The 26,280-nt window shown below is 45.4% G+C and overlaps 1 protein-coding gene across 3 annotated transcripts in view; it reads right to left on the bottom strand.

Moving 5' to 3' along the window:
- Positions 1 to 26,280, bottom strand: part of CEP89 (centrosomal protein 89) — a 74,659-nt gene that overhangs the window by 39,735 nt on the left and 8,644 nt on the right. For all 3 annotated transcript variants that reach the window (XM_046683641.1, XM_046683643.1, XM_046683642.1), the window contains exons 4-8: positions 23,864 to 24,047; positions 15,573 to 15,675; positions 3,944 to 3,972; positions 3,260 to 3,302; positions 804 to 1,022 (exon numbers count right to left, since the gene is read on the bottom strand). In XM_046683641.1, coding sequence (XP_046539597.1) covers positions 804 to 1,022; positions 3,260 to 3,302; positions 3,944 to 3,972; positions 15,573 to 15,675; positions 23,864 to 24,047 — 578 coding nt within the window. The remainder of the gene's footprint in view (positions 1 to 803; positions 1,023 to 3,259; positions 3,303 to 3,943; positions 3,973 to 15,572; positions 15,676 to 23,863; positions 24,048 to 26,280) is intronic.

Genomic DNA, 26,280 nt, shown 5'->3' with positions numbered 1-26,280 from the left:
GAAGATAGATCCCACAAAATAATAACACAAATAATATAAAGTATCTAGAAATAAATATGGCTAAGATAAGAAATATGCAGGGTCTATATGAAAAAAGTACATCATGTTTCTTAAGGCCATAATATTAATCTTATACAAATAGATTAATATATAGAAAAAACACTAATGAATATTTACATAACCTTAGAGGTAAAAAGGACTTGACACCAAGGGCCCAAGTCATGAAAGAAAAACATCCTATAGATTTAGTTGAATTATCAACAAACTGAGAAAATATTATATACATGACAAAGGCTAAAATCCTTAATATGTAAAGAGTTTCTACAAATAAATAAGAAAAAGGCAAATATCTCAATTTAAAGTGTGAAAACTTATAAAAAAGAAAAAAAACCCTGCAAAGATATGAAAAAAAATTCAAGCTCATCAATAATAAAAGAAATACAAATTAAAATAAGATTCCTTTTGTTTGCTTATCAAATTAGCAAAGAAAATATAATCCTCATCATTGCTAAGTATGTGGTGAAAGAGGCACTTTTATTTGCTGCTCAAAGGGGATAAAAACTATATTAAATATACGCAAGTTGTTTTGCCAGGCATTGAGTTCCGGAATAAGTATTGGAATTTCTTTAGCATAACGATAATAATGATATAGCAAATGAAATCAAATTTCAACAAGTTTAAGGATATTAATGAAAGAACGTTAAATATTATAACATATCAACAACACTAATATCAACAAATATTGCAACATAAAATACGAACTCTCAAAATAGCTAAGGAAGCGAGCGAAGCCTGTTGCTCACCTTCCTGCGAGCACGCCGCCTCAGCCTCTCTCAGCGCCCCATCGTCCCTCTCCATCCTCTTCAGTTTCAACTGCAGCTCTTTCAGCGCTTGTTTGATTATACTAAGTTCAAGAACAAGGGTTTGATTTGTATTGTTTAGATGCAAATTTTCTTCTTTTAATTCCTCGAACTTTTCGTTGTTTATTTCTATACGTCTTTGACGCATTCTACCAGTTACGTCTGAAAAGGCACAGGGAAAAAGTTTTAGAATACCAATTGATATTTAAAATCTTACAACAAAATTATACAAGACTTTATTTGAAAAACCACGTGAGCAACTACTTCCTGTCAGACCTGATGCCATGTTCTTTGGTCCCTGGAAAGAGAGTGAGCGGTCTGATGAGACTAAAGGGGGCGACAGGAAGGGAAGCGACGGACGGGAAGGGCCCCACATGTCATCACACGCAGGGTGAAGTGCTATCCTGCAGGCCACCAGGAGCCAGAAAGGCTTCTGGGAAGAGGTGTAAAAATGAAGAGGCTCTGCTAACAGACACAGTCCTCAGGGCACCAGTAAAGAACAGGAACTGGAGCGAGGCCCAGCCGCGAGGCAGGGAGGCCATCCCGAAGGCTCCGAGGGGCAGTCCCGGAGTGGGCACAGAGAGGAAGGGACATTCAGGGGCTAAAACCTGACGGCTCAATGGCTGACTGGGTGTGGGCAGTGAGGGAGGAGCAAATCAAGGACGAGCCCCGAGATCTGTGGTTTGGAAGACACTGAGTCAGACAGAAAACACAAGCGGAGTTGGGGAAGGTAAGCTCAGTTTAGGACACAGGACAAAGTTCTGACGGCGGCCTCAGCTGGAGAGATGAGGAGCCACCAGCATGTGGGCAGTCCCTGAAGGCACCAGGGAGAGGAGCAAAGCAGAGGCCACAAAGGATTTTAAGAAGAAACAGGAAGAAAGGTTGCAGAAAAACAGCGCACAGTGTTCCACTCGGAGACGTGCTCAGAGAGGTCAAAGGAGATGAGCCCAATGTGGGCTCCTGGCCAGCGCACGCCTCCAAACGGGGGTGGAAGCAGAAGCAGAGGTCTGTGGGTGACACGTGCCAAGGGCTGGCGGCTCTAGACAGTGGAGTCGATATGCCCCAGGGGGAGGCGAGGCTAGGGAGGGGACTAGGGGCTCAGATAGTCTCCCCTGACCCCTGACACACACGTCCTATCACTAGAACACGAAAGGAAGGCTAAGACGGGCGTACTCCACAGCTACACCGAAACAAGAGAGGAGCCACGAGGGTCCCAGGAAGGAACAGTGGAGATCGGATTGAAGAAGGAAGCTGCAGCCTCAAATATGTCAGGCGAGGGCAGCCACAAATGGTGGGAGCGCTTCCAGAGATATGCCTTGTCCTGGCAGGCGGGGGGGACATGAAGTGGTCTAGGCAGGACTGAAGAGGTGTCCACTCAGAACACCAGATGAGAGCAGCAAGGGCTGAGCCCCCTGGGGCCAGGCAGGCGCCAGCAGAGAAGCGACCCCTTTGCCAGGGGACAAACAGGCCCTGAGGTCAGGGAGGCAGGGCAGGCCCAAGGAGCTGGAGAAACCCAGGAGGAAGAGGGGTCCCCACAGCCCCTGGCCACACACCCTGCTTGTCCCTGCCAGTCCCTGGAGCCAGGCCGTATGCTGGCAGCCTAACTGGTTTCCCCTCCGAGCAGTAAGCTCCTGCAGGAAGCAGCTACAGCATCCCCAGGAAGACCCACGGCAGCTCTCAAGGACCAGGGGGGCCCCCACCGAGAGCCATCAAGCATCTGAGCTGAGAAGCACCAGAGTCAAAGAATAGGGGGGAGAGGGGCTCCTGCACAAACTACAAGACCTTGGAATGAATATAGTTAAGATGCTCGGAGAGACGCTTGGCAATACTTCAGAGAAATCATGGAGATGAACATTACGATTAATAACGTAGGTTCGAAGGATGGGCTAAGTAGCAGAACACACACAAGGACGAATGGGCCTGAGGGCAGAAGGTGGAGCCCTCGCCATCTCCCACAGTCCAGCACCAGAACACCGAGACACAACGGGCAAACATGAAGTCAGTCCCACAGGGGGACAGACGGGACCCACTCTGGGAGCTACGAACCTCCTCGAACTGTGGAGGAGAGAGTACCCCAGAACGCATCTCTGGCCCTCACACTGGGCCCCCAGCGCCTCAGCAGAGCCCTCACGTGTACAGGCCCACCTCCTCCAGCCCACCCACAGGGATCTGAGCACACCCAGGGGACACAGCCGCCACCCAGCGTCTGAGTGTCCCGACCTCTCTCTTGAGGCAAAGGCGGAGGCCCAACGACGGCTGCCTCTTCCCAGGACCAGGAATGGGACAGAGACAACGGCCTTTGCAGGAAACAAAGTGACCTTTATTTTAGATGAGATTGTTCTGGGTATTTTATAAAACTATAAGCTTCTCAATCATAATGAAAGTCAAAAGGCCAATACCTGGGGAGGGTGGAGGCTTTTCACATAATGGTGGCTTTTCATCCTAGGGAAGAAAAAGCGAGACGAGTGAACGAAGATCTTAGCATCTTCTAGAGTGGACCGGCACGGCAGCCAGGCCCGTCTTCCCGCCTTCCCCCCTGAGTTCACATGCAGGTCCCATGAGTGACAGGCCCTCAGGACACATGCAAAAGCCTGCAACATGGCTGCAGGTGCTGCACAGAGACACACAGGGCCTTTTCTCCTTGGGATCTGCAAACAGACCCCACAGACTACAGAGAAGCGTGTCTGCATGAAAAGAATAGAAGATCTTGCTTCTCAACCCAAAACTGAGAGGAAAGGGAAGGCTTGGAACTTTGTTAATTTTTCCATTACACATCAGTCTGATACTAAGTTTCTAATTTCTGCTGTAAAAGTAGATAAGGTTATAAATTAACTCTGCTGACAAATGTTTAATTTCTAAATTCCCATGACATCGCACAATCAAAAACTTAAGTGAGAACTATTTCCATGCTTGCAAATTGGAAAATATGAGCTCTTCACGTTTCTAAAGTATTCAGAGAGAAACATTCAGTGGGAAAGAACTCTTAAGGGAAGTTTTTTCTTCACAAATCACAAAAGTTATTTAAAAATCATGGTGGAAATTCTATTTATTGAGAAAAGCAGTTTTTAAAAAATTAATCTTACCTTTAAATTCAGAAGAGAATGTTTACCATCTGATTAAAAAAAAGAGAGAGAGAAAGCTTTTAAAGCAGATAAAGACATGTGACAACTCAGAATAGTGCAATCGTAGGAACTCACCCTCTACAGATGGGCTAAACAAAGTCTGGGGCGGGGACACCTTCGCGAGGTCACGGGGCTGCAAGTTGGTCCCGAGCAAGGCAGGAAGCCTGACTCCACTGCTCATCCCTCTCCACCCTGTGGATTCCTGAGCCCCTCAGGCGCTCACAGGATTGCAGAACCAAGGCCAGACTGCTCTGTGACTCTGAACCCTCCCAGCTCTCCCCCACCCACACGCTCCCTCCATGCGTTCCACCTGCCACTCCCCAGAAGTGCTAGGGCTGACTCCCCTCTGCCTACCCCGCCTGGAAGGAGCATCCGACCTGGTCAGGAAAGTAGCTGTTCCTTGAAGCAAAATGCCTCAGTGAGACAGATGAAAACAAACCTTGCCCCGTTATTCCTTTCCAATTTGCGAACCCACACGTGCAATTGGGGGGTTCCATAAAGAGGGTGAGCCTCTGCCCCATCCGCCCGCAGCCCTTGTGGCAGTGAAAAGCTGAAAATCTGGGCTGCTTTTAACTTTCCACAATTAAGGTGCAGAGCAGAAATAACTGGCTGAAAATAAACCAGAAAGAAACGCGCAAAAAACAGCAAAAAGAAAAACCCTACAGAAGTCACAAAAACAGAAAAAAATTCTTAAAGATACGAACAAGATTGTAAATCTACTTCTTGGTTCATTACAATTACCGACACTTGAACAACTAATCAGTGAAGAGCTTATTTTTGATCAAGAAGTCATCTCGAGTCACTATTTTTAACCAGACTGCTCTGATCGAGCATCCTGGGCCAGCCTGGACAAGGTGCTGATGAAATCCCAGCCGCCCTTCCGTGTCCAGCCTGACAGGCCTCTCTGCCGCCTTCTCCAACGGGCAGACAGCGCTGACCGCTAGCTCTCCCGGCCTTCCAGCCGCCTCCACCGCCGCCTCAGCACCCAGGCTGGCTCACCACCCGCGCTCCTGCCCCGTCGCTGAGCGCGAGCGGAAGGGCCTACGCTCGTCATCTCTGGCGCACAGTAGGTGCTGAATACGCTTCCGAGGAGCAAATGTTTAAACTGACGCAAAAAGAAAGCGTTTGCATTTTCAGCAGCTCTTTCACGATCGTCCTGACTTGGAAGCTTACAGTGCTACATGGGACCCGCTGCCTACACGTTTAGTGGGATCTCCTAGGTCTCCCGCAAATTCCTCACAACACAAAGCTGGGTGGGCAGGGGACTAAATGGAGAAGAACGGCAAGGTGCCCACAGCTGCAGAAGGTGGGGGATGGGTGCCTGCGAGCTCATTTTACTATTCTCTCTACTTTTGTACGCTTCCAAATTATCCTAATAAAAAGTTTTTAAGGTGGCTGTGAAGATGGCGGCGTAGGCGGACTCTGAACTCACCTGCCCCCATGGACACAACAAATTTACAACTACCCTTGGAACAATTACTCTGAGAGAGAACTGGAAACTGGATAAAAAGAACCCTCACAACAAGGGACAGTGCGAACTGAGGCGGAGGAGGCAGAAATTCCTTTCTGGAGAAAAAAACTACACTCTGGCTGCACTGCTTCTTGGCCGGGAGCCATCCTGAGGTGTGACGCTTCTCCTGGAGCAGGGGGACCTCGGTGGGAGAGCTGTGCCACAATAAGCAGCTTCTGAATTCAGCACAACTGAGGGGAGTACATAATACCTGGCTTTGCTAGCTGATAAACCAACGCGGCATACACCCGGAAAAGCTGCCGAACCTAAGAGAAAGAAAAGCCTGCTCTCGGGGAGCCGTGATGGCATAATGGCCGAAGTTCCACATGCTCTGCTTGGGCGGCCTGGCTTTGGTTCCCAGGCATGGACCCATACCACTCATCTGTCAGTGGCCATGCTGTGGCGGCACCTCACATAAAAAAAGAGGCAGACTGGCAACAGATGCTAGTGCAGGGCGAATCTTCCTCAGCAAAAAAATGCCTGCTCTTAAAGGGCCCATGTGCAAATTCGCCCATTCTGAAAATTCACACAAAATCACCAGAAAGAAAGATGCATAGGCCTTCAGTGAAAGAGACTCACTCAATAGGCTCTGGGCACATGTCAGAGAGGCAGGAGGTAGCTGGGACCACCTCCCCAGGGACTGAGACACTGGTGGCAGCCATTATTGTGACCTACTTCAGCCATGTGACACAGGCGCTGGCAGATGCCATTGGATTTCTTCCCCTGGCCTGTTAGTGCACAGGTTTCCCTACCCACTAGAGCATCGATTTAATCCAGCTCAGCCAGGGCAGGCAGCCTGCCCTAAGGACTGGCCCTGCCCTCCAGCAAGCCCATGGGGAACTTGTGGGCCCAGACAGGCAGGGTATGTGGGGCCTCTGCAGTGGGGCAAGTGGATCCGCCTCAATGGAGAAGAGCATGTGTGAAGGATGGGCCTGCATGGGCAGGGTGTGTGGGACCTCTGAAGCAGGGCGAGTGGGTCTGCCTTGGTGGCGTGGGAGATGCACATGGGGCAGCATTGCTTTGGGAGGGGGTGAGGGGCAGGCCCACAGGCAGTGGGCTTGTCAGCTGCAGCAGACTTGCCACTGGCCTTCTCAGACAGCCACATGGGGGATCAGCCCCACCTTCCAACACCTGAAACACCTGAGTGCCACCATGCCTGGGGCCAGCCCACCCAGCCGCACTACTGAGGGAGCCAACAGCAGCCTTGTGAGCCTGAGCCTACCAACCAGCCACGCTGGGGCCTCCTCACTTAACAACAAAACAGCAGCAGGTGTGTGCTAGTACACTTTGTAGCCAGCTGTGCTGGGGCTCCCCGGCCCAATAAAGTAACGTGATTATAGCAGCTGCTTGCAGCTGAGCCTTACAACATGCTGGCCTGGGGGCCAGCCTAGCCTACCTGTGCGCCTGCAGCAAGAGCAACCCCGCCACAACAGAAGGACACACATAACACACTCAGGGGTCACTCTTGGAACATTTGGAACTGGTAACGAGAGGGAAGCACACTGCCAGGCCTCATAAGGCATCTCATACATATGGCCACCTCTCCAAGATCAGGAGACATAGCCAACCTACCTGATACATAGATACAAACACACAGAAAGAGGCAAAATGAGGAGATAAAGGAATATGTTCCAAATAAGGCAACAGGACAAATCCTCAGAAAAAGAACTAAACAGAACAGCGATAAACAATCTACCTGATAAAGAGGACAAACTAACAGTCATACAGATGCTCACGGATCTTGGGAGAAGAATGGATGAACTCAGTGAGAACTTCAACAAAGAAGTGGAAAATATAAAAAAGAACCAATCAGAACTGAAGAATACAATAACTGAAATGAAAAATTCACTAGGGGGATTCAAAAGCAGAGCAGATGACACAGAAGAACGGATCAGCAAGCTGGATGAAAGACTAGAGGAAATCACCCAACTGAACAGAAAAGACAAAAAAGAATTCAAAAGAATGAGAACAGTCTAAGGGACTTCAGAGATAACATTAAGCTCACTAACATCCATAGTATAGGTGACCCTAAAGGAGAAGAGAGAGACAAAGGGGCAGGAAACCTCTTAGAAGAAATAACAGCTGAAAACTTTCCTAACCTAAGGAAGGAAACAGACATCCCGGTACAGGAAGCACAGAGAGCACCAAACAAGATGAACCCAAAGAAGCCCACACCAAGACACATTATAATTAAAATGTCAAGAATTAAAAATAAAGAGAGAATCCTAAAAGCCACAAGAGAAAGGCAACAAGATACATACAAAGAAAACCCCATAAGGCTATCAGCGGACTTTTCAGCTGAAATCCTACAGGCTAGAAGGGAGTGGCACAATATATTTAAAGTGCTGAAAGGAAAAAACCTACAGCCAAGAATACTCTACCCTGCAAGGATATCATTCAGAATGGAAGGAGAGATAAAGAGCTTCCCAGACAAGCAAAAACAAAAGGGGTTTATCACCAAGAAACCAGTTTTACAAGAAATGCTGAAGGGACTTATTTAAGTGGGAAAGAGAAGACTCCAAATAGGAATAAGAAAATTGTCAAAGAAAATAAAATCACCAGTAAAGGCAAATATACAGTAAAGGCAGCAGGTTGACCACCTATGAAATTAATATGAAGGTCAAAGGACAAAAGTACTAAAAGTATGTATTTCCATGATAAGATGCTAAAGGATATACACACACACAAAAGAGGTTAAATATGATGTAAAAAACATAAAATGTGAGGGGAAAGGAGTAAGAGGTCAAACTCAAGAGACCATCAACTTAATATAGAGCTACATACATGGGTTACTGTGTATGAACCTCATGGTAATATAAACCAGAAGCCTATAATAAATACACAAGAAAATTAAGAGAAAGGAACCCAAACATAATACTAAAGACAGCCATCAAATCACAAAGGAAGGGAGCAAGAGAAGAAGAAAGGAACAGAGAACTACTAAAACACCCAGGAAAAAAGTAACAAAATGGCAGTAAGCACATTCTTATCAATAGCTACTTTAAATGTCAATGGACTATATGTCAATCAAAAGACACAGGGTGGCTGATTGGATTAAAAGACAAGATCCACATATATGCTACATACCAGAGATACTCTTCAGACCTAATGATACATACAAACTGAAAGTGAAGGGATGGAAAAAGATACTCCATATAAATGGCAATGAAAAGAAAGCTAGGGTAGCAATATTTATATCAGACAAAATAGACTTTAAAAGAAAAACCGTAACAAGAGACAAAGAAGGGCACTTACATAATGATAAAGCGAACGATCCAACAAGAGGATGTAAGATTTGTTAATATCTATGCACCCAACATGGGAGCACCTAAGTATATAAAGCAAATGTTAACAGACATAAAAGGAGAAATAGTAACAAAATGACAGTAGGGGACTTTAGCACTCCCTTTACACCAATGGATAGATCATCCAAACAGAATCAATACGGAAACACTGGCCTCAAATGACACAGTAGCCCAGACGGACTTAGTAGATATATACAGTATCTTCCATCCAAAAACCACAGAATACACGTTCTTCTTGAATGCACATGGAACGTTCTCCAGGATAGATCACAAATTAGGCTGCAAAACAAGTCTAAATAAATTTAAGAAGATTGAAACAATACCAAACATCTTTTCTGACCAGAACAGTATGGAAGTAGAAATCAACTACAAGAAGGAAACTGAAAAAGCAAAAAATCTGTGAAGAATAAACAAGATGCTACTGAACAACTATTGGGTCAATGAAGAAATCAAAGGAGAAATCAAAAAATACCTGGAGACAAATGAAAATGAAAAAATGACATGCCAAAATCTATGGGATACAGCAAAAGCAATACTAAGAGGGAAGTTTATAGCAATACAGGCCTACCTTAAGAAATGAGAGGGCGCCGGCCAGGTAGTGCAGCAGTTAAGTGTGCACGTTCCACTCTGGCAGCCCGGGGTTCACCGGTTCAGATCCCGGGTGCTGACATGGCACTGCTCAGCAGGCCATGCTGTGGTAGGTGTCCCACATATAAAGTGGAGGAAGATGGGCATGGATGTGAGCTCAGGGCCAGTTTTCCTCAGCAAAAAGAGGAGGATTGGCAGCAGTTAGCTCAGGGCTAATCTTCCTCAAAAATAAATAAATAGATAAAATCTCTTAAAAAAAAGAAACAAGAAAAATCTCAGATAAACAATCTAACGGTGCACCTAAAGGAGGTGGAAAAAGAACAAAGCCCAAAATCAGTAGAAGGAAGGAAATAATAAAAATCAGAGCAGAAATAAATGAGACTAAAAAAAGAGAGAAAAAAATCAATGAAACTAAGAGCTGGTTCTTTGAAAAGATAAACAAAACTGAGAAACCTTTAGTTAGACTCACCAAGAAAAAAACAGAGAAAACTCAAATAAAATCAGAAATGAAAGAGGAGAAATTACAACGGTCACCTCAGAAATACTAAGGATTGTAAGAGAATACTATTTCTGAAAAGCTATATGCCAACAAATCAGATAATCAGAAGAAATGGATAAATTCTTAGAATCATACAACCTCCCAAAACCGAATCAAGAAGAAATAGAGAATTTGAATAGACCAATCACCAGTAAGGAGATTAAAACTGCAATAAAAAACCTCCCCCAAAATAAAATTCCAGGACCAGATGGCTTCCCCAGTGAATTCTACCAAACATTCAAAGAATATTTAATACCTATCCTTCTCAAACTTTTCCAAAAAACTGAAGAAGAGGGGAAGCTTCCTAACTTATTCTACAAGGCCAATATTACCCTGATATCAAAACCAGACAAAGACAACACAAAAAAAGGAAATTACAGGCCAATATCACTGATGAACATCAATGCAAAAGTCCTCAACATAATACTAGCAAATTGAACACAGCAGTACGTTAAAAAGATCACACACTATGATCAAGTGGGATTTATTCCAGGGATGCAGGGATGGTTCAGCATCTCCAAATCAATCAATGTGATACACCACACTTACAAGATGAAGACTAAAACTCACATGATCCTCTCAATAGATGCAGAGAAAGCATTCAACAAGATAAAACATCCGTTTATGATAAAAACTCTGCATAAAATGGGTACAGAAGGAAAGCACCTCAACATAATAAAGGCCATATATGACAAACCCACAGCTAATATCATACTCAACAGTGAAAAACTGAAAGCTCTCCCTTTAAGAACAGGAACCAGACAAGGTTCACCACTCTTATTTAACATAGTATTGGAAATCCTAGCCAAAGCAATTAGGCAAGAAAAAGAAATAAAAGGGATCCAAATTGGAAAGGAAGAAGTAAAATTGTCACTATTTGCAGATAACATGATTTTATATATAGAAAGCTCTCAAGAATCCAACAAAAAACTATTAAAAATAATAAATACAGTAAAGTTGCAGGATACACAATCAAATACAAAAATCAGTTGCATTTCTATACAATAACAATGAACTAGCAGAAGGAGAAATTAAGAATACAATCTTACTTATAATCACAACAAAAAGAATAAAATACCTAAGAACAAATTTAACCAAAGAGATGAAAGACGTGTACGCTGAAAACTATAAAACACTGTTGAAAGAAACTGAAGACAACACAAAGAAATGGAAAGATATTCTGTGCTTGTGGATTGGAAAAACTAACTGTTAAAATGTCCACACTTCCTAAACCAATCTGCAGATTCAATGCAATCTCTATGAAAGTCCCAATGACATTTTTCACAGAAAGAGAACAAAGAATCCTAAAAGTTATGTGGAACAACAAAAGACCCCAAATAGCCAAAACAATCCTAAGAAAAAGAACAAAGCTGGAGGTATCACACTCCCTGGCTTCAAATTATACTACAAAGCTACAGTAACCAAAACAGCATGGTATTGGCACAAACACACAGACACATACAGATAAACGGAACAGAATCAAAAGCTCAGAAATAAACCCACACATCTATCTACAGCTAATCTTCAAGGAAGGAGCCAAGAACATACAATGGAGAAAGGAACGTCTCTTCAGTAAATGGTGCTGGGAAAACTGGCCAGCCACACGCAAAAGAATGAAAGTAGACCATTATCTTATACCATACACAAAATTAACTAAAAATGGATTAAAGACTTGAAGGTAAGACCTAAAACCATAAAACTTCTAGAAGAAAACAAAGGCAGTACACTCTTCAACATCGGTCTTAGCAGCATCTTTTCAAATACCATGTCTCACCAGGAAAGGCACACAAAAGAAAAAATAAACAAATGGAACTACATTAAACTAAAAAGCTACTCCATAGCAAAGGAAACTATCGATAAAACGAAAAGAGAACCTAACAATTGGGAGAAGATATTTGCAAACCATATATCTGATAGGGGGTTAATATCTAAAACATATAAAGAACTCATACATCTCAACAACAACAACAAAACAACCCAACTAAAAGATGGGCAAAAAAATCTGAACAGGCACTTTTCCAGAGAAGATGTACAGATGGCCAACAGGCACATGGAGGAAAATATGTTCAACATCACTAATTATTAGGGAAATGCAAATCAAAACCACAATCAGATATCACCTCACACCCATCAGCACGGCTATAATTAACAAGAGAAGAAATAACAAGTGTTGGAGAAGATGTGGAGAGAAGGGAACCCTCATACACTGCTGGTGGGAGTACAAACTGGTGCAGCCACTATGGAAAACAGTATGGAGATTCCTCAAAAAATGAAAAATAGAAATGCCATGTGATCCAGCTATTCCATTGTTGGGTATTTATCCAAAGAACATGAAAACAATGCGTAAAGATACACACACCCCTGTGTTCATTGCGGCATTATTCACAATAGCCAAGACTTGGAAGCAACCTAGATGCCCATCGAGGGACGAATGGATGAAGAAGATGTGGTATATATATATAATAGAATACTGCTCAGCCATAAAAAGATGAAATCTTGCCATTTGCAACAACATGGATGGACCTTGAGGGTATTATGCTAAGCGAAATAAGTCAGACGGAGAAAGCCAAATACCATATGAACTCACTCATAAATAGAAGAGAAAAACAGCAACAACAAACAGGCACACAGAGACAGAGACTGGATTGGTGGTTACCAAAGGGGAAGGGGCAGGGAGGAGGGCGAAAAGGGTGACTAAGCGCCTGTGTGTGGTGACGGACGGCAACAAGTCTCTGGGTGGTGAACATGATGTAGTCCACACAGAAACTGAAATATAATGATGTGTACCCGAAATTTACATAATGTTATAAACCAACGTTACCTCAATAAAAAAACAAATAAATAGAAAAAGTTTTCAAAGGGCACTTCACCTATTTTCCTGAAGAAAATAATGATCTCGATTTTATCTTAGTCATCAACTTTCCAGAAAAAGAACATGATGATTAAACTCAGAATTTCTATCACACCAAGTTCACTCTGACATTCAATGGATACACAGTCAGTTGGCTCTGTGCATGTATTTTATTTCCTGTTTTCTCACTTATCATTTCCCAAAAAGATTTCCAGAGTCCTCACCCTCCTCATTTCTACAATCTACACAGGTGGGTGGTCTAAACTACTAAAATAAGAACACAGGTCTCCCCTAGCAGACACACTACTGCTTTCAAGATGCCATGCTAGGAACTATCCCAATCTTTATAGAAAGAAAATTCACACTACATGAACACATTCTCCTGTCAAAAATTCTACTAATACAGATAAATCAAAAATGCCCCGTGACCACAACCCTCTGAACTACTCCCCTCCCAAGAGGTAACCACGGTTATATTGCTTTCAGATCTATCTGAACATACAAAAACTTAAACATACACACAACCCCACATCCCATGCCCTTTCACATGTCCATATATAACAAATGTTAGATGGTGGGGAGGGAGAAAAGCATGTACAAAGGCCCAGGGGCAGGACGGAACATCAAGCAGTTGAGGAAATAAAAGAACACCAGAGTGGCTGAGCAGGTGCAGGCCCGGCAGGTCTTGCGGACTGTGGGAAACCACTGAAGCGATCTAAGTAAAAAGCGTGTGAGGTGCATGGGGCAGGCGGGGACACTACCAGATTAGTGTTTTGAAAAGACTGCTCTGGCTGCTACCACGTTGCCAAAACACAGTGGGCACTCCATATGTGTACAGGTATCTTCTGGCTGAATGAATGAGTGAACAGAATCAGAGAGCAGGCAGCTGGTTACAGGAAGTCATGAGCTGGGAGAAGAAACTGGGGCATAACAGTATAAACGGCACTGGAAACAGGCGGCAGGTGTGACTGCTTAGGAGAGTAGGGAGAAGGGCCTAGACTGGGCCTTGGGGAACCCCAACATTTCATGGGCAGGTAGAGGAAGATGACCTGCAAAGGTGAAGGGGCCCCAGAGGAGGGAGGAACCGGGGAGAGCAAGATGTCAGAGGCCAGGGGAGAGGTGATGGTAAGACAGCAGGAGCAACCCCCGTGTGGAGCGCTCCCGGCAGTCAGACAGGCTGAGCCAGCACACCACCCGTTGCAAGCAGGCACCGGTTGCAGGGCAGCACAGGCAGAGCCCGCCTGGACTGGGTGGAGGAGACACTGGCAGGCAAGAGGAGGGAGAGGGCGTGCAGAGATCTCTCTTTTGACAAATTTAGCTGCGGAAGGGAGAGAGCACGCCGTGGGAGGGCACAATCAGCCCTCTCCTGGGGCTGGCAGCACGTCCCCATGGGCGGCTGCTCCCGGTGCTCCGCTGGAGGGGGATTTTCCCCTGAGTTCCGCTAGCACAACACTCTGCTGACTTCTCCACCGGCCCGTGGGCCCCGCTGCACCCTCCCCATCCATCGGCTGCCTCTCACCCAGGGTGAGCCGCCAAACGCGTTTCTTCCCGTGGCTGCTCTGGGTCAACTGCAGAGGGAGCGGCTGTTCCCTCCATGTTCTTCAGACTTCTCTCTACCATTAGTAGGCAACCGTGTTATACTTCATAATTCTCTACAGTCAACTCCCCCTATTCCAATCGCCATGCGCTTGCTGTCTCCTGACTGCATTCTGACTGACACGACGTATCAGGGCACAGGCCAAACAGACATTAGAAAACGGGAGAAGGGAGCTATTCAGGATGCATCATAACATTCAAAAAGGCAGGTAACAAAATAATGTGTATTTTATATACACACACATTCTAAATTGTTAAAATTAATTATCTATGGGAGTACAAGTATGTGTATTTAACTTTATATATTTCTGCATTTCAGGTTTTTTTTTTTTTTACAGTGAGAAAGTATTACTTCTATAATTAAAAGAGAGACACTTTTCACATGAATCGAATAGTCGCACAGATGTCCCCACAAGGACAGAAGAGGCCATCTGACCAGTTGGTGTCTTCCGGCCCAGACATGAGCAGGCAGCATTCTGTTTCCATCAGTCACCCTGTGAACTGGTTTAGAGAGTCTCCTGGAGCCCAGCCAACACTGAGGGTCCTGATGAAGCAGTTGTCGGTGCCCACTGGGTGCCAGGCTCTCTTTCTCTATTCTCAAACATCAGCCACCTCTTAGGAAACGGGAAACTGTTCCCTACCTTAGCTATAACACAATGACTCCTCTCACTGTGCCAAACAAAATAAGCAAAGAAAGCTGGAGATGCACAGTTACAGAGCTGGACCATAAACACGTGCATGCACTCAGTTGTCTGACAAAGCTTCAGTGACGGTGCACGGCGGGCCAGGCCCTGCTCCCCACACTGGAGACAGCGCGGGGAACAAGACAGACGCCTCCCCAGTTCATTCCGTGGAAACCACTGTGTGCCGGCCCCATGCAGCCCCAGGCACCGGGGAACAGCAGGGGGTGGGGGTAGGGTGTCTACAGCCCTGAAGCCTAGCCATCACCCTCCTCCCTACGTGTGCTCTCACGGCTGATGACTGACAGAACAGACTCCACAGTGACTACCTCAAACTTTACAGACAACCGACCATCCAGGCAATTGACTGTGGAATAGCTTACCTCCAGTGAAAACAAAACCCAGGAATATTCCTACTTATAATCACAGAACCAGAGTATGGAGACGAAATGGCTATGTGTTCCCCCAAAATGCCCAATATTTATCGCCACAAAATGCTCTTATACTAAAAATTTTTTTTACCTTTTTCTTGTGTACGCTGAGGTGTAAGAGGTGAGCCTGGAAACCCATCTGGCTCAGAAATATTTTCCTCATCTTCACTGTTCACCCCATGTGACAACGGAACCTTTTCACAAAAGACAAAGGAACAAATGTGATAAATGCTATCTGTATCAAATTTCCTCCTAACACACTACAATGTCTATTCCATACCTTCTCCAATGCCACCCCTCTCCAAGACACAAAAGGACCACACCCGACAGGGCTGGATGAAACCTCGGGTCCCTCTGCCTGGTGATAGAGGCAATGCCACCCAAATTATGCATAGACCATCAAGAACTTCACATCCCACCCATGTGACATGGGGGGCTTTCCCTCCTCATGCCTGCCAGGGACCGACACAGGAAAAGGGGCTGCCTCCAGCCTGCTCTGCATAGCACCCAGTACCCCCTACCCTGGTACTGATGCTGTGTCATTCATCTCTGCGTGGGACGAGAGCTGCCGCCCACCCCGTGAGAACCCTCATCCAGGCAGCTATCGGATGGAGGGCCGTTGTGTTCGCCGGCTGTGTGAATCCACTGAAAATGTCATTTCCTGATGGAACGGAGCCCTCCCTTCCACTGTCTGTGAGCGTCTCCTATGTAGGCATCATGAATGGTGGCAGGGCTGCAGAGCTGTCCCTTACAGACCTGTGGCCCAGGAAACAGACCGTCCCCTGAGGAGCAGGAGACAGTCCCACTGGCAGGGCTCTGGGAGGTAAGGACAGAGGCTGGCCAAGGGGAAGAGCGTGAAGCAGGTCTCTTACGAAAAGCTATGCCTGGCACTCCCTGGGCTGGCTTCCCTCCTGCTATCTGGATTCCTCAGTAACATCTTGCTCATGTGATTAGCTGGGCTTGGCCGTGCGGTGCTGCAGGCAATGCAAGAGCCATCCCCAAGGCTGGCAGGGAGGTGGCAGCAGTGACCGGCAAGATGCTCACAGGAAGGGGCCTTTCAGAGCCAAGAGCTAAGGCTGTGGAACCCACCAGGCTCTGGGTACAGGGCTCCAAGGGGACCCAGCTTAGACGTGGTAGACATTCTACTCATCATTTGAAAAGGAAAAAAGAAATGACTTAGTTTTCATCTCCTAGGAACCAAGTTGCCTTGTTCTCCCTACTCTTAAGCCATTAAAATACTATTACGAAGGAAATGTGAAAATGCAAAGAGGACTCAGACATCATTATAAAGATGCCCCATTATGAAAAATCGTTTGAGGGGGATGGCCCCGTGGCTGACTAAGTTCCCATGTTCCACTTCAGCGGCCTGGGGTTCTCTGGTTCAGATCCTCGGCGCGGACCTACACACCGCTCATCAGGCCATGCTGTGGTGTCATCCCACACAGAAGAACCAGAATGACTCACAACTAGGATATACAGCTATGTACTGGGGCTTTGGGGAAGGAAAAAAAGAGGAAGATTGGCAACAGATGTTCGCTCAGGGCCAATCTTCCTTGCCAAAAAAAAGCATACCGAAAAAAATTGGTAGTAACTATGTCTGTTAAGGCTGTTCATACACATGCCCTATGATTTTACATACACCACTCCCCAGATATACCCACCAGAAATATATACATAAATCTATGGATATACCTATGTATACACACACAGATATAGATACACACACACAAATGTTCACAGCAGCACCACCCCTAAGGGCCCCAAACCAGAAACAACCCAATATCAACCATCAGTGAAGTGAATAAATAATTGGATGGTATAGTTGTACAACAGGATATTACACAGCAATGAGAACGAAGTAATTACTGCTGCACACACCGAAGACTCCGGAAAACTCCAAAGAACACGTCTTGTGTGATTAAACTCACAGAGTTTGCAGAATAGACAAACCCGATGCAAGGTTATCTTCCAAGACCTCATCTGGAGTCAGGACAGCGGTTAACTCTGGGCGAAGCAGTGACCTCACCTCACTCACAGAGGGGGACCTCTGGGTCCCAGCAATGATCTTGTCCTTTTTGTAAGTCTAGGTGGTGGCTACTTTGTAAAAATCCCCTGAGCTGTACATTTATGGTTTGTGTACCTTTTGTGCATATTTAATACAGTGATGAATAAGCCTAAAGAATTTGTGACAATATTCTAAAAACACTTTAATTTAAAACAAACACTTTTTAAACTACCCAATACTTCTGATTGTGAAAATCAACTCGGTAACTAAGACAAAACTTGTCTGGGTCTTGAAGGCAGGGCAGGAAGTGACAGGCCAGCCTGCCCCACACTGACATGGGGGCTGGGGGCATCATCTGTCCTAGGCGCCTTCACCTCGTCCTGGGTCACACATTACTCCGATTTTGAAGAATAAAACAGGGGCCAGCCTGGTGGCGCAGTGGTTAAGTTTGCACATTCCACTTCTGGGGCCTGGGGTTCACCGGTTTGGATCCCTGTGCGGACATGGCACGGCTTGGCAAGCCATGCTGTGGTAGACATCCCACAGATAAAGTAGAGGAAGATGGGCACAGATGTTAACTCAGGGCCAGTCTTCCTCAGCAAAAAGAGGAGGATTGGCAGCAGTTAGCTCAGGGTTAATCTTCCTCAAAAAAAAAAGAACAAAACATACATGCCAGAATGTCTAGAGTAGTTATTAGAAAACAAAGCAGCACAATTTGCAAATGAGTAGAGGAAAAGAAATAGAACTGAAAAAAAGTCATCAATCCAAAAGACGGGAAGAGAAAAAAAAGGGTAACAGGGCATATAGGAAAAATAAAGTAAGACGGCAAATTTAAATTCAGATAGATCCTCATACACATGAAATATAAAGGACAATTAGCCCAGGAAAAAGACAAAGGTGAAGTGTGTCACAGTCAGCTAACAAACACCGCAGGCTGCACAGAACTGTACACTTCGGGGGATGAACAGTGTGGTATTATTAGTAAGCTTGTTTTAAAAACCATACGCTGTTTATAAGACTCATCTAAACAAAGGATATAGAAATTTAATTTAAATTAATGGAAAACATTAGACCATGCAAATACCACACAAAGGAAAGATGGAGAATGTCCGACAACAGAGACATTAAGGCAAAACTCACTTTCAGAGATCAAGAGGCCCACACAGGACGGTCAACTTGCCAGGAGCATCTACAGACACACCTCCTTTCATCGCACTTCACTTCATTGCACTTCTCAGACACTGCTTTTTTTTTAATCTCTTTTGAGGAAGATTAGCCCTGAGCTAACATCTGCTGCCAATCCTCCTCTTTTTGTTGAGGAAGACTGGCCCTGAGCTAACATCTGTGCCCATCTTCCTCTACTTTATATGTGGGATGCCTACCACAGCATGGCGTGCCAAGCAGTGCCATGTCCACACTCAGGATCCGAACCGGCAAACCCCAGGCCACAGAAGAACGTGCAAACTTAACCACTGCGCCACTAGGTTGGACCCCTGGTTTTTTTTACAAGACCCTCCACCAGCAAAAAGATTACCACCCGCTGAAGGCTCAGATGACGGTTAGCAGTTTTTAGCAATGAAGTATTCTTTTACTAAAGTATGTACATTGTTTTTTAGGCACAATGCTATTGGACACTTAATAGACTAGAGTACAGTGTAAATATAACTTTCATATGCACTGGGAAACCAAAAGATTCCTGTGATTCACTTTACTGCAAAATTTGCTTTATTGCAGTGGTCTGGAACCGAACCCACAATATCTCAGAAGCAATTTAAAATTTGTATACACCTAAAAATGTAGTCAGATCCAAAAGAATGATGTGTTCCATGATTTCATGCACATAAAATTCAAAAACACGCAAAACGAATCTGTGATGTCAGAAGTCTTCTATGACTTGGAGATGAAAACAAGATGAAAACGAAATAGCAAGGGAGCCCCAGCATCCGGGTCCTCGCGACTGTGACAATGAGGAGGGTGGGATCCAGCGGCGATTAACTCTAATGACGCACAGGGTCCAGCCCAGAACCTCTCCAGATGCTCTCCTTGTATCAGTGACACTAAATCAAGAACCCCACCCAAAACAAATTATACAGTCGCTACAGGTGGAGCAAGAAGGGGCTGGCTGGTTCCCTCTCGGGGTAAAGTCCAGACGACAGCGTGGTAAGAATGTGCAGTGAGCCAAAGACTAACTCTGGAAGGGGCCGTTTTGATTTGGAAGGTAGAGGACTCGCTCAGGGCTGAGCTGGGACCTTTGTGGGTCAGCAGCCTACCGGACCACCCGTCTCCGCACACTAGGGTCAATAAACTAAGCGTTCGAGAATCCACGCTTCCTCACCTGCCGCGTGGAGACCCAGCACTGGGAGGTGGCAGAGCTCACTCTCTCTTGGCGGCTTCTGAAACCAGCTGGAGTGACAGCTTGGTGCCTTCCTTGCTATCCTGGCCTTCTACTGCAATCAGCAGGGGTCAACGTCACACAGGGGCGCTCGCGTTGGCAGAGCCATCAATAATCTACATGCACATAAACTCACAGTGGATATTTCTACGTGCGCATGGATGTTTCTCTGTAAATGTGACAGCGGGACTGCAGGAGTCAGCCTCCTCATACCCAGTGCCCCCTTTCCACAGCGCTACGAGAAGCCTGACTTTGTTGGTGCAGATGGGCTCAGTCGCCGGGTATGAATGATGGGAATGCTCTTGCCCTCAGCCCCTACGGGGCAAAGGATGGGCCTGTGACCAATGAGCCTCCTGCTGGCAGGCTTCCAGGAGAAAACGTTCTCCCTAATAAATACAGAGCAGCGTGGCAAGAGGGACCCTGCCCCACTTCTTCCTTTTTGCTTTGGGACCAGGACCTGCTGCCCCGACTCGTGACCACGAAGAGGAGGCAGAGGGAGCTGAGGCACCAGCCTCTGACGGGCAGCTGAAACAATTTTAGAATCTCCTACCTCTCGACTACGGTATGTAAGAGAGCGAAATGTCTATTATTTGAGCCTTATGTTTGTTTATTCCAGCCAAAAAAAGCTACAGACAAACTGACGAGAGAGGCTTCTCCTGGAGAGAGGAGGACTGGAGCAGGACGGCAGGCTTTCTGTTCTACATACACTGTCAAAAGTTTTTACGAGAAATGTGTATTCGTGTTATTACCTGTGTAACAAAAAGAAACCTTAAAGAAATTAAAAATTAAAAACTGTGGCAAGAGAAAGGGGACATTCCTAATCCTTAACAGCAGCAGCAAAAGAATTCCCACTATTCCTTGGCCTCCGGAAGCTTCTAGAAAGAACTGGTTTACCCTTCCTTGAACATTCCCTGTTTGGGTCTCCATCCAAGTCTACGCAGACACTCAAATTTCGGCTTGTTGGCAGTTGGTTGGATGAATAAATGAATAGATGAATATATGGTATTTTATGACAAGATGCTCTCCAGATCCACAAACACAACAGCAAGAATGCACGACGGAAGAGCTTCAAAAACATCCTATTAGTGATTTCTGTTTGAAATGTAACAAGGCATTTAGACTAAACTCTCCTCCCTTAAAACCTGCTGAAATCAATCAAAAGAATGGGAGGGGAAAAAGAAAGCTTAGCCAATGGCCACAATTCCAAACCACAAACAGGAGAAAACAGCTACTAAATCTATGGAATTTGGAGCAGAGGGAGAACACCAAGAGCTGCCAAACCCCCTAAGCCCTCAGGCAGGCAGATGCTCCCCAAATCCCAGAGTATCACAGTTACGAAGTCCACGGGGATCCCGACAGGCACAAGGACAGCAAGGGTGTGACAGGCCTAGACGTACAGTCGTCCCATGGAGGAGACAGTAAAAGGAGACACTCGTGGAGAGCCCGCCTTTATCGTCCAGAATCCAGCCTCTATACTCACAACAAAAACTACAGACTGATGTAAAGAACCCAAAGAAGAGAGACATGAGATCACGAAAGTGATAAGGCAACAAAGATGTGCAAAGTAAATTGGCAGAATACAAAAAACAAAAGGGAAAACAAAACCAATAGGGAGGTGAAAGCTGTACTAGAAGCAAGAGAACACAGTGACAGCGTGCTGAGAGATGAGGAGGGCACACAGGAAATCACACGAAGTGACGCTGGAAAGAAAGAGAGGGACAAGTGATTACAGAAAATATAACAGACACAGAGACAAATAAAGGAGATCCAAGAAAAGCATCACTAGTGGTCCCAAAGGAAAACAGAACCAACAGATGGTAAAATTAGTCAAAGATCAGAGAAAATAGGGGAGGAAATAGTCCCTGAAGACACAAAAGGGAGATGAAAATCTATGTCTGCAGAATTAAATTATAAACTAAATTTCACGAAAAAAAGGACAGAAATAATAAGCACCATGATTAATTCTGGCGACATTACTGAAGTTCAAAGGATAAAGAATGAACCTACAAAGGGTGTCAGGCGGAGTGACCTCAAAGGGGAGAAGAAAGCAGGCTGTTAACTCCTCCTCACCCCTTCGCTGTCACTGTCGGCAGTCCTCTCGGAAGAGGTGAGGGTCCCGTCATATGGCCTCCCGCCATCCTGTACCCTTCCTTTGTAACATTTATCATAACTTAATTGATTATCAATCGTGTGACTCTGGACTCTGTCTTAATCACACTGATTGTCCAACACCTAGCACAATGCCTGGTGCTCATTAGATGATCAATAAATTGACGTTGAATTATTTACCTACCCAAAGACAGTCTCCTCCCTAATACAGCCCTTTACAGGATGGAGAAACTGAGGCACAGAGAGGTTATCTGACTTACCGAGGTCATACATCTGGGAGGTAGAGAAGCTGGGACTTGAACTCAGGTCTCTGAATGCCCGTGGCACTGCTGTCCACTGGGCTCTAGCATCGCCTGCACTGACCACAAATTCACACACCCCATCTCCCCTCAGCCTTACTCTCGGGTAGTGCCAACAAGAAAACTGCTGAAAACAAGCCTTGCTTCCCATTTGTTAGGCCATTTCTGAGCGGGCGCACACTTCACAGGAAGACGTTTGCCCAAACTGCCCTGAAACACAGAGAGGCACGAGGCACAGACTACATTCAAATTGCCTGATTTGGCTTGTACCCCATAGGCAATGACTCCTTCACAGCTGGTGCCATCTAGCGATGAAAGAGCAGGTTTACATGCTCCACACATCCATTTTTGCAAAGATACATATTTTAATCACATAATAAATTTAAGAATACTTGGCCCATTTCAAAAAAAACTTTATGTCTAAGAAATATTCTTGACAGGCACGAGGACTGAAAATACAAATTTTAATTATAAACAGGGAAAATTGGTCGCCCTCGTCTGAACCCTGCCTCTGCCACCGGCTGTTTGGGTGGGTGACCTTAGACAAATCATCTATCCTGTTTCTCCATCTACTTACCCCCAAGGGCGTGAAGTACCTGAGATGCTACATGTACCAGCTAGCACGCAGTAAATGCGCCAGAAAGGTCCTGCGTCTTCCTCCCCCTCCTGTCTACCCCCTCCTCCACAATAAACCAATCGTAAGGCTGTGGGTCCAGCTTGAGGGCCCTTTCATTCACGCCACCTGCAGCTGGCCGACACCATGCACAGGTTATGGCGAGACCTCTCAATGGGTGGACTAAAACACCACCTCTGGCTCCTGGGGTGTTCAGGGAAGGGCTTTCCTGTCAGGTGGAACGTACATAGATGTGGAGACTCGTGCACACGCTGCGCGCGGCAAGGTGAAGGGAACGAGTGCTTTGGCGAACAGTTCAGCCCCGTCTCGTGTGATCCTGCACACACAGGTACACACACCAAATGTGCAACGAACAACCTAAACGTTCAGCTGTAGGGGAGAGAAAATCAATTAACATGGACCCATCTCAAAACTGCACTGCCGAGTGAAAAAGCCAAGAGGGCGGTGCCTGGTTCAGTCTGGTGACCTTTGTACAATTAAAAAAAACTGGTACTGTACTTGTTTACTGACACATTTATAGTAAAGGAACAAAAATACAGACTTCTAGAGCGCATTCCAAATCCAGCTACCATGGAGAGACAGATGAGACGCTCCTCTGGTGAGGCACGAATTTGAAGAAAGGCTGCAACACGCACATTGACGCTGGAAAGGGGATAGGAAAAGCAGCTTTTGGGGTCAAAGCAAAGAGCAGGACTGCTGGCATCGGACGGAAATCTAGATTGAGAACGTGAAGATGTTTCCCTTTGTCTTTGAAAGATAAAGGAGAAAGTTTTAAATTTTAGCCAAAAGAGATAGAAAATGAGACTACACACGTTAATAAAGCCCCCAAACAAAAGCTGCTAGAGGCAGAAGCGCATAGAGAGAATTGATACTAATGCGCTCTATGCAGTTTACTGCACGTTAACGTCCAGGTGCAGGAGAAATTCTGGAAGGGGACAAACACCTGATTTCTGTGCGGCACGGCGTACACGGCACCGCCGGGGCCTCCCTCTTTGCAAACACTGCCATCCTCCGACTCCTTGTAGCTGGATGACAGGTGGGTGTCGGCATCCTCTTCCTCCCCGTAGCCCAGCATTTCAAAGGACGGCACAGAAGCTCTTCTTCCCTTCTCGCTCTGCCAGTTTGGTCTGTAGTAGAACATTAAAGAGAAAAAAAAAATAAACAACAAGACACTTAACGCTTCACAGTGCCGTATATCCATCATTCAATGCCCTGCCTCAAGCCCCCAGCATAGACGTATCGTGACTGAATCACAAGATGCGTGGAAGCTAAAGAATCAAAGCATCCGCTCGCCCGTCTCTTTACACTCTCTCAGCATTCTGTCTATTTTTTTCCCTGGGGTTTTTATAGTTATCATCACTGTGTACATATGCAATTTGCCTTTTTATTAACAAGTTTTCAAAGGCAACACCAAGTAGATACACCGGTTTCATCAGCCACGCCTCTTAGGTTATTTTCCCCCAGTTATAAGCAACTTTAAATATCCCTTCACTGATATAAATAACTCTGTAATGAACATCTACGTGCAGACCACCCTTCTGTACCTGGACTAGGTACAGAACAACCAACCAGAGGGTAAACTGCTGAGTCAAACCGTGCAAACATGTGCTGGGTCTACCTGCAAACAGCACCAAATCATTTCACAAATCATTTCCCCAGCCTGCCACCACACTGGCAATGATTTTCTAAAACTTCCCAAAAGAACTTAAATCTCGTGGTAAATCTGCATTTCTTACTGAGACAGAATATTTTTTCATATATTTGTGTACAAGTCATAACTCCTCTACGGTAACTTGTCCCTTGTCCATTGATCTACTTTGCTTCTAGTATGTGCATTCCAATCTGAAATTAACTTTTTTATCTACTAAAATTAAAACCCTGACATTGTATTTACTATAAACATTCTTCCTATTCTATTAATTTTATTTTGGTTATGTAAATTTTTTTCACATACAGATGATTAAAAAAATTTTGGGGGGGGGGGGGGCTGGCCCTGTGGCCGAGTAGTTAAGTTTGTGCGCTCCGCTTAGGCGGCCCAGGGTTTCACCGGTTTGGATCCTGGGCACGGACATGGCACCACTCATCAGGCCATGTTGAAGTAGCCTCCCACATGCCACAACTAGAAGGACCCACAACTAAAAGTATACAACTAGCTACTGGGGGGGGTGGATTTGGGGAGGAAACATAGCAAAAAAGAAAAGATCGGCAAGTTGTTAGCTCAGGTGCCAATCTTAAAAAAAAAAAAAAGAGATTTTTTTCCTACCCTCTAAATTCTTAGGTTAGAAGTAAATAGTCATCATCTCCCTCTGAGAGGTCTGATAAGACCAGACATAAGATGTCACGATCTTATGTGTATAGACATTAATCCTTTCATTCAATAGGAATTTATTTTGGTATATGAATCAGGGAAGGCTCCAAGCTGATTTTTTCCCTAATATTGCTCATCAATATCCTGATGAATCCTTTCCTTCCCCTTTGCTTGTGGGGCTGCCCTTATTAAAGGTCCAGTATGCCTGCAAACACTAGGTCCCCTCAGGGCATGCACGGTGCCTCTCCACGCCTGAGCCAGCCCAGTCTATCTTAAAGACTTCAACTCTATGTTTCAAACACGATGGGGCTAACGCAGCCTTCCTCCTCAGTCATATTCTTCCTTCCTGGTTTTTCTCTGATGGTCCTACCTGCTTATTCATGCCAATCAATGTTAGAATCATTTCCTCATCTTTAGCGCTTATTCAGCCAAAGAATAAATTCTTATCAGAAGAAAAATGGGCTATATTCAAACATCTCAAAATGAAGTCAAGATTTAAATGTAAAAAGCAAAAATATAAACCCATCCTAGAAGGAAATACCTGGGCATTTATATAATGCTGTAGTAGGGACAGTCTTTCTAAATTTGACAATAATGACAGAAACTGGAAAAAGATTGGTAGATTTTACTACACAAAAAATAGAGTATTTGCTATGTTGGAAAAAAACCCTGAATAAACATGACAGTTAAAACGCACATCTGGTCCTGTACGCCCCCCACCCCATGAGCCCTTAAAGCCCAGAGGAGACACCAAACCTCAGAACAGGATGACAAAGATCACCGGCCTGGCCCCACGCACTCCTCCAGCCCCAGCCCCACTGCACTCCCCACCTCACTCGGGGGCCCCCAGACACGAACATCTTTCTTCAGCTGCTCACATGTGTCACGCTCCCTCTTCTGTCTAGGAAGCTCAGCCCAGCCCCACACTGACCATCCCCAACCCCTGAGCTGTTCTCAGTCGATTCCGGTCCCTCCCTCAGCTCTCCCCTCAACACTTTCTTCATCAGGAGGAAACCTTCCTGACCCTCAGCCCGAGGTCAGCTCTAACCCAG

The sequence above is a fragment of the Equus quagga genome, chromosome 13 (genome assembly GCF_021613505.1).
Source record: "Equus quagga isolate Etosha38 chromosome 13, UCLA_HA_Equagga_1.0, whole genome shotgun sequence".
NCBI classification, from domain to species: Eukaryota; Metazoa; Chordata; class Mammalia; order Perissodactyla; family Equidae; genus Equus; species Equus quagga.
Note: the sequence above shows the minus strand (reverse complement) of the source record. Positions and strands in the feature narration are given on the sequence as shown.